The sequence below is a fragment of the Dipodomys merriami genome, unplaced genomic scaffold (assembly GCF_024711535.1).
Source record: "Dipodomys merriami isolate MVZ:Mamm:240054 unplaced genomic scaffold, mDipMer1.0.p SCAF_20, whole genome shotgun sequence".
NCBI lineage: Eukaryota > Metazoa > Chordata > Mammalia > Rodentia > Heteromyidae > Dipodomys > Dipodomys merriami.
Genome location: NW_027203382.1, coordinates 22,996,529 through 23,015,460, shown reverse-complemented (window position 1 = coordinate 23,015,460; position 18,932 = coordinate 22,996,529). Strand labels below are relative to the sequence as shown.

The following is an 18,932-nucleotide window of genomic DNA, read 5'->3' as shown; positions in this document are numbered from 1 at the left end:
AGGAAGGAAGGAAGGAAAAAAATCCTCTGAAACTGAAGGTATCAAAGCAATTTTAAGACAGATAAAAGCTAAAGATTGGGCTGAGAATATGACTTAGTGGTGGAATGCTTGCCTAGCATGCATGATGCCCTGGTTCAATTCCTCAGTACCAGGTAAACAGAAAAAGCAGAAGTGGAGCTGTGGCTCAAGTGTAGAACACTAGCTTTGAGCACAGAGAGGCTCAGGGACAGAGCCCAGGCCCTGAGTTCATGCCCCAAGACCAGCAAAAAAAAAAAAAAAAAAAAAAGGCTAAAGATTGGCTTCCATGATACAACAGAGATACAACTTCAAAACGAATAATTTTGAACTTGTATGCTCTACAGAGAGAGCTTGTGTGCTCGCTCATGCTCTCTCTCTCTATATATATGTATATATATATATATATACACACACACACACACACATACATACATACATACATATATATATATATATATATATATATATATATATATATATATATTCTAAACTTACAATTCTTATATAGGAAACAAAAGCTTTATGCCTGAGCCAGCCTGGGCTATGGCCCTACTATTATTTCCCCTTGTCACTGGGGATGGTAGGTGAGCACCAGAGTCCAACTATTATGCTTCCCCTATAGCAGGAAAACAGGCAAGGACCAACACACCCAATCGTAGAGTGAGAGAGAGTCTCTCAAACGTTTTTTGCCCAGGCTGGCCTCAAACCAGGATTTCCCCCAGCTCTGCTCCTAAGTAGCCATGATTAAAGGCTTGAGCCACCACACTCAGCAAAAATCATATAACTTTTAAGTCCATCATAGAGAACTAGGGATTGGTAAAAAAATTAAACCAGACTTGTGTTTTGAAATCTACAACTGAGCTAAAATTTACAACTGAGCTGTCAATTTTTGCTTTAAGACTAAGCATGTTAAAATATATATTTAAAGAATTATAAAGTAATATCTATATCTATACCCATTATCAATTTACAGTGTTGCCTCACTTCCTCCCTAATCTACAATCACCACAAGAGAAATTATAGAGGGTTTTTTAAGCTCAATTTTTTATGTAAAGAAAACTGATCACTGCAACTATAGTAAACACTGATTGTAATTACTCTCAATGGTAGTCTAAAACATCTGTGATACACTCCTGCACAAGTCAAAATAAATTCTATTTTCACTGACATTACTTTGACTGTATTTGGTTAACATTATCTCATGTAGATTCATCAGCTCAAAATTAATTAGTATCACAGAATAGTGCATCTCATCCAAACAATTCATCTTTGTTGGCTCAAATGCCTCACTGCTACTGGCAAGCCACCATAATAATGGGCATGGTGCCACTGTAACAGATGGGCATAAACACAGACATGCCAAAGAGTCAGCCTGTGCATCGAGTTTGAATATTAGTATTAGATCTTCCTCCAAGAAATTTATAAACTACTGTAAATATAAGTTTTCTATAACTATGCTAATAGGATATGCCAACTGAAAGCTAGATTAATTTTTAAACTTTTTCTTAAAAAACAAAATAACTTTCCAAGGCCACGGAAGGTAAGTTTTCCATCTGATGAGTTTGGATCAGCTTTCTCTGTGGGGAATCGAGGAAACCAATGTGCAATATCTACCCTAGATAAGCTCTGTCTCTGAAGGACTTGAAAAATCTAAGTGAAAAATTCGGCTTCTAAAAAGTTCCATGGCAATGTTGCAAGTTGAAAAAGTTTTAGAGATTTGTTGTACAACAATATCAATATACTTAACATTAATGAACTATAAACTTCAAAAAGCTCAAGGTGGTAAATTCAATTTGTTTTTTTACCACAATTTTTTCTGAGTCACATGTCCTATCAAGTTTCCTGACAAAGGATATGTAAGTATAAAAACAGAAAAAGGATCCTACAAATTCCTACTTGACAGGAATACAATCTAAAAGTGCAAAACACTAATGTTTATATAACTTTTGTCATCTGCTTGAAAAATAATTCTTAACTATAATTATCCTGTTAAAACTTATTTCTACATGTAGTTTAAAAATTTTTGAAATATAAAACATACTCTATTGACATGTCAAAACACTCTGCTTTGAATATAAAAAAATAAAAGCTGTTATAAAATTCAAACAATGATCATAAGAGATAACAGTTATCTGTGGTCACTATCACCCAAAATCATGTTAATAGAAAAGAATGATATAGGTGTAGATATATGAGAGCAGGCATATGGAAACAAAAGATTTCCAGACATTTGGTTAAAATATTAATCTAAAAAAATATAAAAGTCCTGAAATTCCAAAGTATGAGGGAATGAGTTCAGATATGGGAAGTAGTTTCCTACTTCTAGAGACCCTCTACGCAATCATATACCTTGGATTATAGTGAAGACTAAAAGGAAAAAAAATTACAAGTATGTAGGCATGAAAGGCATGAAATCCTATAAAAATAGAAGACATGACCTATAAAAAGTGAACCTAACAGCATTTGGATGGAAGAATAGGATATGATGTCTGGTGCGGTGAAGAAGCCACCCACATAAAGATATTCATAGCTAATGCAATTATGAAAGACCCAAATCCAGAAATGTTACTGACTGAATAACTGGGGTCCAATCATATCACTAGTGAACAGTAGAGTATATGCTATAAACAATTCAGTCAATAGAGAGGTCTAGTTATGTGGGGCCTGGAGAACTCTAATGTACAAAGTTTGGCAGACCTAAAATGATGATGTAAAATGATGATGAAGATGATGACAACAGTATTAATAATAATGGGTCATGAGGTACTGTCTAGGAAAGAATCAATGGAAGGGGAAATACTGAGGAAATAAAAAGGATCAAAGGATTGTGTGTGTGTGTGTGTGTGTGTGTGTGTGTGTGTGATGACAGCAAAATCAATGGAAGGGGAAATACTGAGGAAATAAAAAGGATCAAAGGAGTGTGTGTGTGTGTGTGTGTGTGTGTGTGTGTGTGTGTGTATGTGTGTGTGTGTGGACAGCATTGTGAAATTCACCAAATGCTGGGAAAGAAAGGTAAGAATGGGAACATGAGGAAGGGGTGAATATGTTCAAAATGTACCAGGCATTTTTCATATGGAAATACCACAATAAAACATTAGAAATGTACACTAATTCAAAATGAAATAAAAAGAATAAAGTCATACCTCAGTGGTTGAGTGCTTATCTAGCACATAAGAGGACGTATCTAGCACATAAGAGGACGTAGGTTTAATCCTCAGAATCACAGAAGGAAAGGAGAGTGACATTTTACCAAAAAAAAAAAAAAAAAAAAGGCTCACGTCTAAGATCAACAAAAATTTAGATTTGATTTTCCTACCATGATCTAATAAACAGAACAGAAGACATGCCTAAATATTGTAGAAAAGGCAAGTGGACTTAAGCATTCTTAAGGTATATAAGAGGGAGGATCAAGCCGGTGCATTTAGCTCATGCCCATAATCCTAGCTACTCAGAAAGGCTGAGATCTGAGGATCACTGTTCGATGCCAGCTTGGGCAAGAAAGTCCTCGGGACTCTTATCTCCAATAAGCACCAGAAAACTGGAAGTAGTGAGCTATGGCTCAAATTGGTAGAGTGCTAGTCCTGAGCAAAAAAAGCTCAGGGACAGCGCCTAGGCCGAGCTCAAGCCCCACAACAAACCAAAAAATTTAAATAAAAAAAAAAGAGGATCAAAAAACCACCAAAAATAAAAATTACTACATAAAATATTACCGTATATTATTACAATTATAATGCTGGTTCTTATCCCCTAAGCCAAGAACAGAGGCTACACAGAATAGCCAGCCACTCCATTAATCTTTGATGGAATGGAGTCAAAGAGTTAAGTGACCAAAGTTTATTGTTGCCATCAGTTACCTAGACATATTTATTGACGTCACATTGTGTTCACCAACTTTAAGAGGGGAGGGGTAGGCAAGTATTTATGCTTATAGTGAGACTTGAAATTTCAATGAAGGAAAAAGAAGGAAATTAAAGCACAGGCAGGTATAAGGTTATACCCCCAAATTCATGTCACAGAGTTCCATATTCTTGCAAGTTTAAATTGTGTTCAATTTTCTAGCAGGAAACAATGACATTGTCAATAAAAGGAAGCAATGAGTCACACTGCCAGAAGAAAATAATTATTTCTGCTATTATACTTAATGCATCCACATGGGAAACATCTTCAGAAATAACTGGCTTAGCCTAAAAGTTACATAAAAATTTCAAAACAAATGCCTTTTTTTTTTACCACCCCATACTACAATCACTGTTCCCAAATCTTTGATAACAGAAGAACTCATCCCCTACATGCTTACTAACTGCACTTATTTTTTTATGTGATTAAATATAGTTCATATAGTTGTTTCAGATGCTGGTGAAATATGACCTAGAAAAATAATAGGATGGGATTTAATCCTTTGAAATTTGAAAATATAAAGCAATGTCTAGTTGAAAATTAACTATGTGGCTTGAAAAGATATATCGTACTAAAGCAAAACAGATTGTTAAAAAGCTCACTGATTTTAACGGTGTTACAACAGTATAATAATACTGTTATATATCAGGCACTATTGTTTAAATATGTTAAATCTTATCATCTTCATGACTATTTGATTATTCAATATGCTATCCTCACCTCCATAAGTAACTAAAGACATAGTGAGGTAAAGTAGCCTGCAAGCACCATTATTAATAACCTGTGATAGGTTTTTATAACAGGCAGAGAAGCTCAAGAGTGGGTGTGACATCCTTTCTTAATAAACTACTTACCCTTCATCTTCCTACAGAAAAAGCAGGATTGGCTCTTTTCTCAAATCTTAGACATAACGCAAAGACCCCATAGGATCAACCTGCATGATTCTCCAGTTGTATTCTCTCTTCTTGGCCTTTGTGCTGGTTAATCTTGATTGTCAACTTGACTAAATTGAGAAATGGTCTATGAATTTAGCAAAGCATACCTCTTATATGTTTGTAAAGAAGTATCTACAGACAATTAGTTTATAAGGGTTCCAACCTAAACATGATGAACTTATATATAGTAAAATGGCATTGAAGCTGGGAATGTGGCTTAGTGGTAGAATGCTTGCCTAGCATGCATGAAGCCCTGGGTTCAATTCTTCAGTACCACATAAACAGAAAAGGCCAGAAGTGGCTCTGTGGCTCAAGCCTTGAGCAAAAGAAGCTCAAAGACAGTGCCCAGTCCCTGAGTTCAAGCCCCAGGACTGGCAAAAATAAATAATATAATAAAATAAAATGGCATTAAGACATAATAAAACGTAGGAGTTAGGCCTAAATGGAGGAAATAGGTCACTAGGTGGATGTCCTTGAGGGTTATATCTTGTCCTGTCTCTTAACTGTATCCCCTCTCTCTGCCCTCTATGATGAAACTGCGAGCTATCATAAATACTTCCTCAAGTTGTTCTCTCAAACATTTTGTCATACCAACCAGAAAAGTAAATTAACCAGAAAACTGGTACCAGCAGAGTCACTGCTGTGACCAAACCTAACCATACAGTTCTTAAGCCTTTGAAACTGATTTGCAGGAGGAATGTGGAAGCATTTGGCCTTGAAGGCTCAAAGTCTAGAATGCTACAAGCAAAGCTTAATAGATAACTCTAGAGGAAGCTCAAAAGACTAAGATGCCAACAGGAAGATAAACAGTGAAAATTAGACTCATCCAACGTTTGGGGTGGAAATGAGAAGTCTACTGGGAATTGCACTAGAGACACAACCATGTCACATTCTGGCAATGAATTTCTCTATATTTTGTCCATATCCTGAGATTCTGGAAATGGCTGAATTAAAAAATAATGGACTGCTGGGAGCTAGTGGTTCACACCTGTAATCCTAGCTACTCAGAAGGCTGAGATTTGAGAATCACAGTTCAAAGCCAGCCCGAGCAGGAAAATCCAAGAGAGACTCTTATTTCTAATTAGCCAACAGAAAATCAGAAGTGGCACTGTGGCTCAAGTGGCAATGCTAGCCTTGAGCTGAATAGCTCAGGGACAGCACACAGGCCCAGAGTTCAAGCCCCACAACTGACCAAAAAAAGGGACTACTTTGCAAATGAAATTTCAAGACAACATAGAATGCAGGGTGTGGCTTAGTTATTGTTGGCTGCTTTTAGCTAGGTTTACAGTGAGACTGAGAGCAAAATACAAAGCAGAAATATCTGAAAAACATGCAATGTGGGGAGGAGGGGACTCTGTTTAAAGCCTCAGGCAAGAATGGTGTGGATTAGAGCCCACAGAAAGGAATCTGGGACTGGGCACTGGGACAAAAGGAATGATGGCCTGAGGACATCTCAGGACTATCAGACCTTAGCCTTCTGTCTCCAGGATGTAAAAGTTTTAACTCATTTGAAAAACTTTCCCTTGAGAACACAGAGCCAGTTGGATGCCCTGCTGGCACAGGATCACATAGAAAGCTGTTTCCCCAGGATTTGTTCAAGCAAAAGGAGGCCACTTCAGTCATGGTCTAAGGGGCCCAGCTACTACTCAAGCAGGCAGTAGACCAGGTGTCCAGGTGAGGTTGGGTTTGCAGGCATGCAGAATAAAGTTATAGGGTCATGGAGGCTTCCATTAAGATGTCAAGAGAAAAAGGGGGAGAGGGGGCGGAGAAGGAAGAAGAAAAGGATCTATATTACTAATTCTCTCTAGGTGTTAAAATGAGAATTGTTTTATAGCCAATCTGTACTTGCTAAGTTTTCTATAGGGAAAGTGATTCTCCTTTCTCTATTGCATCATCAATATTTTCTTCCTGTACATCAAGTGGTTCCAGTTTCTCACCTCTTAAACAAAATCCCTTGACATAACAACATTTCTCCCCAGGTACTGCTCCATTTCTTTACTCTTCATACTGTTATATATACTATAATCCCTTTCTCATTTCTCTCCTAAACCTACTCATCAGGTTTTCAGCTCTAACTCTGCACTAAGAATGCTTATCAAGTTACCACGTTCTCCATTAACCATCAGAAAACTAAAAGTGAAGTTGTGGCTCAACATGGCAGAACCCTGAGCAAAAAGAGATCAGGGACAGCACAGAGGTCCTGAGCTCAAGCCCCAGGATGGCACTAAATAAATACATAAATACATAAATAAATAAATAAAATGGCAGTTATCAAGTTGTAGTCTATACGAATTCTCTGTTCCTTGTTTACTCCTGCCACATTGGCCTTTACTGTTCTCATACAGATTAAAAATTCTTCCTTGACACCTAAGCAATTGCTATTCATTGTAAGTGAGCACACATCTAAGACATTTATCTATATGTCACTCCCTCCCTCTCTTTATCTACCTGCTCTATTAACAATTTTCTAAGAATGTTTTCCTAAACCCTGAATCCCAAACAACAGCCCAACCCCTTCTAGCTCCTATCTTCTCCCCTTCTTCTCTTCACCCAGTGTACTTTGTTTTTCTCTACAGCATTTCTTGTCATCAAATGACCTTGTCACTTTTTCAACACCTGTCTTCCTCCCTCCAGGAATATAGTCTCTATGACAGAAGTTATCTACTGTTTAATCTACTGTTTATCTACTGTTTAATACTCAGAATTAAGAACAGTGCATTAACATGCAAATGGCACTCTTACTTGGTGAATCAATAAATTAATTCTATAATTTTAAGTATATCTTGGCATAAAACCAGCACTTAATCGTATTGACCATTCTAAATGCCTATTTTGTTTTAAAATCTCCAGTAGCTTTCTCAGAAAATCCAAAATCCTTACAATTAGAAGTCCTGATATAATTTAGCCCAACCTTCTACTCTGTTCCTTACCTCCCCACTCCAGCTTCATGTTCTAGTAATTTCCCCCTCATCCTTCCCTCATTTTTAAAATACTCAGGGAACAACCCATCCCAAGAGTAAAGCTGAAGGATATACTCCCCATTCATGATCTTAGAACCAGTCTCAGTCTCTTCCTTGTCCAACAGCTATGCCAATTTATTCAGACGTAGGATTAAAGATACTGGCCTTCTAATTTAGCATCAACTTTTATCAGCTATGTAAATGACCAGGCCATCAATGTGAAGACACTGACTACTTATTGTTCAATTTTATAGATCTATGAACTCTTTCTAGCAGATATGCTAAATAAGACTTTCCTAAATATACAACCAACATTATTCATAATATGAAATACAGGAAAATCATTTCCTTCCTGATTATTCTACTTTGGGCTCTTCACTTTAAATTCTGAATTTGGACAAGAGGCAATTTGTTTTTGTCAGTAGTTCATTTATTTGTACAAGTGCAATACTATCAAATAATTTCACCATAATACATTTGTCATTCTATGAGTGTAACTTTCCTGCAGTAAAATAGAACATTTCAATGAACCATCTGTCTGCTTTTTTTGTTAATCATTCAGCTCTAGTAATGTTGCTCTAAATTCAAAATACTTTTTAAAAACAACATAGTATCTTACATTTTGTTATAAAGGCTGGAAATGTTAAATATTTCAGAGTTCTAAAATTTTTCAGTTATCATTAAAGCATCTTGTATCAAGGCATATAATTTTTTGTTAACTATTAAATAAAACATAAAGTCATTACTGACTCTTCATTTTTTAACCCCTTTCTTAGAAGAAATGCTGACAATAAAATTAAATGAAACACTCAAGTTTTCTAATATATAGTGAGCCCTTTGTACATAAGGATATGGGATACAACTGGCACATATAGCAAGTATGTTGTCTAGACCTAAACATAATTGGACATAATTTTCAAACAGCTAAAAAGAATTAACAAGACAGATCAGTTACCAAAACTGGAGTTTGTAGAACTCAAGCAACTGAAATCTTTGGAAGTAAATTGATTAAGTATATAATAGTACGATACAGAAACCATGGTGGCTTACATTTTCATACTTGCAACCCTTTACTCCTGAACACAGAAAGACATTTTGGAGAAAGGAAGAGTAAGCAAATATAACCATAATATTCAATGTACGTATGTGAAAATAGAACCAGGTAACAAGGGACTGGGTGGGGTTGGAAGAGATGAGGAGGATAGTGGAAGGGGTGACAACAATCAAAATGTATTATACTCATAAATTGACATATTGAATTGAAACCCTTTGCACACACTTACATAATTTTTAAAAAAAATCATGTGCTGAATGCTTGGTCCCCAACTGCTGGCACTATTTTGAGAGGCTCTAGAAACTTTAAAAGTGGGAGAAATAGGAATAAAGGGCCATGCCTTTGAAGGAGTTATACCTGGTCCCTGATATCCTTTCTCTTCCATTTGCTTTTTTTTTTTCTGGTCAGTCCTAAGGCTTCAACTCTTGGCTGGGCACTGTCCCTCAGCTCTTCAGCTCAAGGCAAGCACTCTACCACTTGAGACACAGCACCAATTCCCATTTTCTGAGAGGTTTATTGGAGATAAGAGTCTAACGGAGGAGTTTCCTGCCTGGGCTGGCTTTGAACTGTGATTCTCAGATCTCAGCCTCCTGAGTAGCTAGGATGATAGGCATGAGCCACTTACTCCAGGCTTCCATTTGCTACACACACACACACACACACACACACACACACACACACACACACACACACACACACACACACACACACACACACACACACACACACACACACACACACACACACACACACACACACACACACACACACACACCCCACACCACACACACGCGCGCGCGCGCGCGCGCACACGCACGCATGAACCCAGTAAGAGTCTATACCTTTTCATAGTATGCTTGCAACCTGGGGGGTCCAACATTTTCGGCATCTCAATCTAAAATGTGTTTTACTTTTCAAATTTCAACATTTCCATTTTATTCAGTAAACCACTTTATAAATAAAGGCTTAAAATAACAATAGATAGTACATCACATTGGAAGGCTGAAAATTATAACACAATATAATAGCAATTCAGGTTTGTATTCCTGACTGTGAGTTCACATTTGTTTATCTTGTCCACTAAATTCTAAGATTCTTAAAGGCAAGATAAATATCTTATAATTATTATGTATCTCTACAGTAAATAGGCAGAGCACTAGGAATATAGCTCACTGATAGAGCACATGCTTAGCATGTGTAAGGTCCTAGACTTGATACTTGTACCAAAGTAAAACAAAAATAGAGAAACTATCCATGTGAAATAATCCCAATCTGTAAGTAAAAGGTGCTTGTGGAAAGTAAGAAACTTACTTTCTCTGATGTGACAATTCAAGTCAACTAACAATATTAAACACAGCAAAGATACAAACAGTGCTATGAAGAAAATACTTGTATGTTCTACACCCATGGTATAACCTCTGTTTTCACTGTATTTGATTCCAGTGCCCTGCATCCTGTATATACATTTTTTTTTCTAATTTGGGGAGGAGAAGGGAAATAACAAAATGCTGAAACAAGGCTACAGGTTGACCCACTGTAACAATGATATGTACAAGACACTAGGTTGAAAATATACAACTGGGGAGGGGGGTAGTTGGGGATGTGGAGAGGGAAGGGATAGTAGGGGAAAAACAAAGGAGGGGGTAACAATGCTCAATAAGAAACACTCATTACTTTACTCATATAACTGTAACCTCTCTATAGAGCATCTTTACAATAAAAAATATATTTTTTTAAAAAAGAAAATATTTGTTCTGGACTTAAATACAATTAACTTTAGGATGATGCCATAATAAAATACAACAGGGATAGGATACCAGGTTTTTCCTTCAGTACAGGTCCATAAAGTCATTATTGACTCTTCAATTCTTTTAACCACTTTCTTGGAAGAAATGCTGACAAAAAAATTAAATGAAACACTAAAGTTTTCTAATATATAGTGAGCCTTTGTACATAAGGATATAGGATACAACTGACACAAGAACAATTGAGTATGTCAGTCATGCTTCATGAATTCTTGGAGTAAAAGGAAGCACCTAAAAATATCTGCCAAGCAAAGTTATGAACCAAATTATTTTGCTAGTCACCTTCACATACCTTATAACATTTGCTATTAGGAGAATGTGTGAGAGATTTCTGTATATAAATATTCAACAAATATTCAAGGAGTGACTACATAATTTGAAAATACAGAATACCTGAAGGAGCTAAATGTAGCAATGAGAAATGTTAAGGAAAGTTAAGAAAAAGTAGAGCAAACTAAATAACTGGAACCATAAAGTGTTACATAAAAAATAAAACATGGCTGGGGACTGGTGGCTCATGCTACTGTAATCCTAGCTACTCAGGAGGTTGAGATCTGAGGACCATGGTTCAAAGCCAGCCTCTCAGGAAAGCCTGAGAAACTCTTTTTGCCAATAAACTACTCAGGAAAAGCCAAGAGTAGTGCTGTGGATCAATTGGTCAAGAGCTAACCTTGAATAAAGGAAGCTTAGAGACAGCACCTAGTCCCAGATTTCAAGGAGAAAAAAACAAACAAAAATGTAGAGCAAAGGGGAGAGTGTGGTATTGATGTTGGCAATCCCAGTACATAGAAGGATTAGAGTTTGAAGCCAGGATACGATATATATATCAAGACAAAGAAAAACAATTTTTGAGCACAGAAGAAAAAGAACTAAGCAACCCAAAGACAGCGATGGGAAGGGAGGAATGAGGGGAAAGAGGGAACAGCCTACCCTAAGCAAAAGGAAAGAAATGTAAGCATCACCTGATGTGGAAGAAATAATTGTTAATAATTATTGTCAAAGCTCATAGAATTCACAAACTTTATAGATCATGATAATGACAATTTGCCTTGTGAAGGTTAATATGTGTTTGTGACTTTAAGTATCACTATTCCACAATTTTGTGAAATACGTGAAATTTATGTAATTACCTAATCTCAATTTTGAAAAAAAAGTGAGAGAAGGGATGGGTTAGGAGGGATGAGTGACAATGTTGTCACCTTGTATTCACATACTGTTTTGTAGAATGGGAACTTCTTTGTACAACTAAAGATATAATTTTTAAAAATATTTAAAAAAAAAAAAAAGAGGGCTGGGAAGGTGGCTCAGTGGTAGAGTTCTTGCCTAGCATGCATGGGCCCTGGGTTCGATTCCTCAGTACCACATAAGCAGAAAAAAAGACGGAAGTGGTGCTGAGACTCAAGTGGTAGGGTGTTAGCCTTGAGCTGAAGAGCTGAGGGACAGTGCCCAGGCCCAGAGTTCAGGCCCCATGACTGACACAAAAAAAAAAAAAAAAAAAACCTGAGCAAAGAACAGGGTAAACTTTTGAGACAGGGTTGAGACAGAGCAAGGTTTGGAACATAGGCTGCCCAAGCCTCATCCTTCCCATTCTGGATTAAAACCCAGAGCCACTGCCCCACACTCAGAGGAAGCTCTTTTAAATAAATTTCACCATTGATTTTTTTTTAAGGGCAAGTAATGTCACAACTTTGTAAGTGAGAGCTCAAAAGAGTTTCCTGACTGCTTCCACAACAGGAGTTTCTTTGTTTCAGCACAAGTCCAAAGTGTTTCTAATTCCTGGAAGCTTCAAGGTCATTTTCTGTATACAGTTATGACTATTCAACTTTTTAAACTTCTGCTCAGTTGTGTGTATTCTCTTAATAAAGGCACCATAAATTTCAAGCTCTTAGTCACATTTCTGAAGCCTAGAGAAAATGAGTTAAGATGAAAATGTCTAGGTTCAAATTCAGGACTGTTTAAATATAAGCCTACCATGGGTTGGGAAGATGGCTTAGTGGTACAGTGCTTGTCTAGTAGGCATGAAGCCCTGGGTTCAATTCCTCAGTACCACATACACAGAAAAAGCCAGAAGTGGCACTGTGGTTCAAGTGGTAGAGTGCAGAGTGCTAGCCTTGACCTAGCGCCCAGGCCCTGAGTTCAAACCTCAGTACTGGCAAAAAATAAATATAAGCCTACCCAAATCAAACTTTAAAAAGAGAAAGAAAATTGAGGGTTTCTAAGTATTACTCTAAGTAGTACTTAAAATGAACTCTAACTTTTTACAAAAAAGGCGTATTTTGGTTATATGCTTTTCCAATTCGCATTATTGTGTAAAAAATTAGGATCTGGTGACAATCTTGAAAGGGGTGAAACTGATCGAGATATATTGTATTCATAAACTGCTTTGTTAAATGGCAACACCTTAGTGTTACCCTTTAAAGATAATTTTTAAAAATTATAAGCTGGCTAGGTGGCACAACTATAATCCTAACTTACTCAGGAGGCTGAGACCTGAGAATCTCGGTTTGAAGCCCAGGCAGGAAAGTCCAAGAGACTCCAACTAATCCACAAAAAAAAGCTGGAAGGGGAGCTGTGGCTCAAGTAGCAGAGCACCTGGTACGAAAAAGCTAACAACAGACTGCACCCAGGCTCTGAGTCCAAGCACCAGGACCTCCTGCCCCCCCCCCCAGCAAAAAAAAAAAAATCTGCTCATGGTAACTTTTATTGGGGGGGGGGGGAGCAGCCTGAGGCTTGAACTCTGGGCTTGGGCGCTGGAGGTGAGAGTCTCACACCTTTCCTGTCTGGGTTGGCTTTGAACCACGATCCTCCGATCTCAGCCTCCTGAGTAGCTAGGATTCCAGGCGTAACGCCCCTGGTGCCTGGCTTCATGGTAACTTTTTAAGGAGTCACCGTGGATACACTCATTTTGTGTGGGGGCTTCTGGAAACTCTCTAGTAGTGACTGTCCATTCTTCAGGGCACATTGCGTGGGAACCCTTCCTCTCAACCTTCTGGAGTCACAGCCTCCCCTCAGCGCTACTCCCACTCCCGACCCCAAAATACTCTCCTCATCCTAAAAATAAAACTTAAAAAAAAAAAAAAAAAAAGGCTTTCTCCATGTCTGGCTCCATTCACGTCCAGCGCGTGTTCAAAACCCGCCTCGGGGCGTCCCGGCCAGCCCGGCCCAACTCCGGCGGCGGTGCTGGGGGAGGGGGAGGGCTGGGACCGCAGCACCCCAAGTGTCGTCGTCACGCCGCTCCCGGAGTCCTAGGACACACCCGCACCCCGATGCACACACTGCAACCCCCGCGGCCCGGCTGACCCCAACCCGCCGCGGGCAGCGACCCCGCCCCATCCGACGTGGGACCCCGACGCGGGAGGCGGGCGCCCGCGGCCCCGGGGCCTGCGCCCCCCCCCCCGCCTCACACCCAGCCCCGCCCCGGCACCCCGAGCCCGTCTTCCTCCTCACTTCTTCAGGTCGCTGCTAAAGAGGCCGAAGGCGCCGGCGGGTGAAATGGTGGAGGTCGCCTCCTGCCCCAGCTCCGCCGCCTCCCCTCCTCCGGACTGCTCATTGTAAGCGAAACTGTTGCTGGACATTGCCGCGGTGCCGGCGGGGGTCGCGTTGGTCCTGCCGAGGGTTCTCTCCGAGGGGTTCCTATCCCGAGGACCTTTCCCCCTACCCGCCCGAACAAAACTAGTTCGGGAGCCGACGGCCGCGCGCGCAGGCGCTTCCGGGCTCGTCACGGCTCCGGGAGCCGGCCTAGCGGCCCGCCCACCACGCATGCCCAGTGCGCCGGCTGACTAAGCCGCTCCCGCTCCGCCTGGATCGTCCCTCTCCGGGTGCTAGAAGCAGCCGGGAGACTGGACCCTGGAATCCAGGTAGGCGGGCCGCGGGCCGGCTAACCGCCTGGCTTGCACCCCTGTGGCTGATCTTACCGCAGACGGAGATTCCTGGTCCTGCTCGGCCCTCGCTGCACTTCTGCTGAAAACCGATAGCGTTCGGATTCCTCGTGAGCACGCCTTTGAACACGCCAGATTAACTTCCCTAAACCGACCGCTGCCACTTTTCCTTTTGCGCTAGTCTCTGGCTCCTTTTATTCTAGACTTTAAGGAGTCCATCTCCCGACAGTGGTTTTTAGTAACCTCAGAGAAGAGAACCTGTCTGTGAAATCTTTGCATGAGAATCTCGAGGTAAGCAGCTAGCTCCAGTTTGGAACCCAGGGGGAAGCTCCAGGAGCAGCCCCTTATTACAGTGACACCTTTTACTCCATTATTTGGCCATCGAATGCATAGGAAGCACAGATGGGATGTTGGCTGGCCCCTGAGCAGCCGTCTCTCCTGGGACTGACACTAGACAAAGTAGAATTCCAGGTGTCCCTTCCCTTATAGGGACAGCCTGAGCCTCTGAGCTAGGTAGTACCTGGAAGCCAGGTACTGAAACTGTCTAAGGGCTACCAGGGTAGCCCTAGTAAAACGCAGACCTGGAGTCCAGACCACCTGGAGAAGGGCTGTGGGTGTTCCTGGATCACCTTGGTCCTGGACTCCAAAGAAAGCCACATTGTTATGGAAACTTCTGATCCAACACTAGAGAGAGAAGGGAGCTTTGTACTTTAGCTGAAGCTTGGGAAGTTTTTAATTCACTTGTAAAATACCCACCACAAGACGCAGTGATAGAGCACCTAAAATATGTGGTTTGTCAATATTGATATTGCTTGTGCCCATAATCCTGGCTACATAGGAGGCTGAGATCTGAGGATCATTCAAAGCCAATCTAGGATAAGATTTCTTATCCCCGATTAGCCAATAATAAGCTGGAAAAGGAGGTGTGTGTGGCTCAAATATTAAAGCCACTAGCCTTTTTTTTTTCCAGTCATGGGGCTTGAACTCAGGGCCTAGACACTGTCTCTGAGCTTCTTTTGCTCAAGGCTAGCACTCTACCACTTGAGCCACAGCACCACTTCCAGCTTTTTCTGTTGTGTATGTGGTACTGAAAAATGGAACACAGACCTTCATATGTGCTAGGCGAGTAAGTGCTCTCTCACCAAGGAACATTCCCAGCTGCATAGAAAGCTAGTCTTAAAGGAAAAAGCATTCAGGTCCTGAGTTGAAGCTCCAGGATACACACACACACAAAGAGACAGAGACAGACAGACAGACAGAGAAAGCTCTCTAAACATTTCAAAATTTACCAAGTCAAAAGTTAGTGAGACTTTCATCTCATCCCATAAAGTAGATGTGATGGCACATTCCTGTCCTCCCAGCTAAGTAGGAGGAAACAGGAAACCTTACAGGGAAAATAACTAAAGCTTAAAAGCAAAATGTTACCAGGGAAAACAACTGAAGCCAAAAAGACTTGGGGACATGACTATTTCTTGGAGGTATACTATATCAATATGTGCAAAACTTACTGGTTTTTTTCACAGCTACATCATATTTCAACTTATGGCTCTGCCCAAATTCATTAATTAATATGCCTCCTTAACAATGAGCCTCTGACTTACTTCCAATCTTTGGCTATTACTAAGTATGCTTTTGAAATGTAATGGCAATATGTGTTGTCAGATTTTGCTACCTATGATTCTCTTAGAGACAATATCATGACTATCACAGGAATGTAAAGTGACAGTACTTCCCTAATTGCATCATTTCTCATGAATAAGAAGTAGACTTGTGGCGGCAGTTCTGGTGATTCATGCTTGTAAAACCTATACACCAGAGGTTGAGATCCAGAGGAGTGCGGTTTGAGGCCAGCCCTGGGCCAAGTAAAACTCCACTAAGACTCCATTTCCAAAATAACCAGCAAATAGCAGGGCTAGAAGCATGGCTCAGGGGTAGAGCACCACCTTAGCAAGTGCTAAGCACTAAATTCAAACCACAGTACTGAAAAGAAAAAGAGAGAAGAAAGATTTGCTAAGTCTTATGAGAAAGATGAAAACAAAATCTTAGAAGATTACTTTTTAATCACATGGAACAAGATGAGTTTCTGAAAGTTTCAAAATAATGGGCTATAGCTAGTTAATATCTATGTTGTCTATGACTATGAGATTTCTTCTGGGCAAAATAACATCAGTATATTCATGGGGGAAAATACAGAAAAAAATTATATAAAGATAATAAGCAGGGACTGGGAAGATGGCTCAGGGATAGAGTGCTTGCCTCACATGCAAGCATGGGTTATATTCCTCAGCACCATATAAGCAGAAAAAGCCAGAAGTAGCGCTGTGGCTCAAGTGGTAGAGCACTAGCCTTGAGCTGAAGAGCTGAGAGACAGTGTCCAGCCCCAGAGTTCAGGCCCCATGACCAACAACAAAAAAAGAAAAGATGACAAGCAGTTTTGACTGTCAGCCGTGGGTTCTGTATACTACTGAAATGCATTGCAAAATCACATTCTGGAATTTGGATAGAAAGATGGTATCTCCTACCTTCCCCTCCCCTCTAACACACACACACCAGAGGCATCATTGGCCTCCCTGTAATTGGCTTCATTGACAGTTCACTAGTAAAGTCACTTGGACAGCCATGGATTGAGCATGCCTGGCACCCTCAAACAATATGTACCTTATTCCACCACTCCAAAGATCTTAAGACTAGTTCCAGATGCTGATGTCTCATGCCTATAATCATAGCTACTTAGGAGGCTAAGATCTGAGGATCACAGTTCAAAGCCAGCCCAGGCAAGAAAATCCATGAGACTCTTATCTCCAATTAACTGTCAACAACAACAACAACAACAACAAAAAGGCAGAAGTGGAGCTGTAGAGCTGTGGCTCAAATGGCAGAGTGCTAGCCTTGAACAAAACAGCTCAGGGACAGCATCCAGGCACTGAGTAAAGCCCAAAGAAGGCAAAAAAACAAACAAACAAACAAAAACTAATTGTAAAGACAATGAGACAATGAAAAAGGATTCATTGTTTTGTTTTGAGTTTTTTTCCCTTCTATTATTATATTCCATTAACCTTAACCATCCATCCCCTGTTCCCTTTTTCAGTGATTGGTAGATTTAATTATTTTACCTTTATACATAAATATGTGTGTGTATGTATCACATTTTTCTTGGTCGTAGGGCCTGAATCTGGGCCTGGGCACTGTCCCTCAGCTCTTCAGCTCAAGACTAGTACTCCACCACTTGAGCCACAGCACCACTTAGCACCACTTCTGGCTTTTTCTGCTTATGTGGTACTGAGGGATTGAACCCAGAGCCTCCTGCGTACAAAGCAAGCACTCTACCACTGAGCCACCTTCCCAGCCTGTGTGTGTCATATTTTTGTCTTAAGCTAAGGTCTCACTGTGTCACCCAAGCTGTTCTTAAACTCCCAGCCTAAAGCAACCCTCCTACTTCAGCCTCCCTTATAGCCAGGATGCTATAAAGGATGCTATAGCCACCATGCCTGATTAATGAAACAACTTGCAACATGCAAAATGTGGAACTTTTCATGTAATTTACTTTTACTGCTGAACATTAACTTGATTAAAATTGTGTGACCAAAAAAAAAGGGGGGGGGGAGAAAGAGAAATCACATAGGAGGTAGTAATATTTGAGCTGGGTCTTAAAATATGGAGAAGTGAATTTAGATGGGTAAATTGAGTATGTATATAGACCCCATGATAAGAAGCAAGTGGAGACCAGAGGCATTTTTCAAACATAATAGGATCCTATAGTCATCTTGTATCTTAAGTAAATGTATAGGTCTGAAGGCTTACCATTGAATAATATTGTTTTCAATATTAGTAGATAAATGAAATCATAAAGCAGTTCCTACAAGAGTTAGCAATAAATCTTCATGGTACCATAAAAAATTTCCTAAACCACTGGCATAGCAAACTAATGTATTCAAATGTGCCTATGCAGCTGGAGCAGATCCTGCCACAACAGTTGGTATAATCACAGATGGGAGGATTATAATGGGAAGTATTAAAACAAAAGGGGATAAAGCAAAACTGAATGGTCTTTAAAAAATTAGGTGGTAAATCATTCAATTTGAAATCTTGCAATTCAGAGTACAAACCAAGTGTCTATGTTTGAGAAAACTAATGGGAAGTTTAGTAGTACTCATTCATAAGGCAGTATGAAAGAACAATGCTTTTATAGTGGGAACATATTTCAGATCACAAAGTTCATTGTCAGCAGAACACTTAAGGAAATGATGACAGTACAACTTGAGGGAACTTGAGTTGTTAAATGTTATAATATTAACAATATTTTATTAATCTGGATGTTCTGCTTTTGAAGAGAAAGAAAACCTCAATCCACTTATCAACATGAATAAAAAAATGTGAAGGAAGAG

General features: G+C 39.8%; 1 protein-coding gene and 1 long non-coding RNA gene across 5 annotated transcripts in view; one reads left to right on the top strand and one right to left on the bottom strand.

Moving 5' to 3' along the window:
• Positions 1-14,374, bottom strand: part of Ap3b1 (adaptor related protein complex 3 subunit beta 1) — a 229,246-nt gene extending 214,872 nt beyond the window's left edge. Inside the window, exon 1 of the mRNA XM_070031216.1 lies at positions 14,117-14,374. Within this exon, the coding sequence (XP_069887317.1) occupies positions 14,117-14,244 (128 nt within the window). The 5' untranslated portion in view covers positions 14,245-14,374. The remainder of the gene's footprint in view (positions 1-14,116) is intronic.
• Positions 14,375-14,485: 111 nt separating this feature from the next.
• Positions 14,486-18,932, top strand: part of LOC138832836 (uncharacterized) — a 58,914-nt gene continuing 54,467 nt past the window's right edge. For all 4 annotated transcript variants that reach the window (XR_011373706.1, XR_011373704.1, XR_011373705.1 and 1 more), the window contains exon 1: positions 14,486-14,838. This is a non-coding gene — a long non-coding RNA (uncharacterized lncRNA). The remainder of the gene's footprint in view (positions 14,839-18,932) is intronic.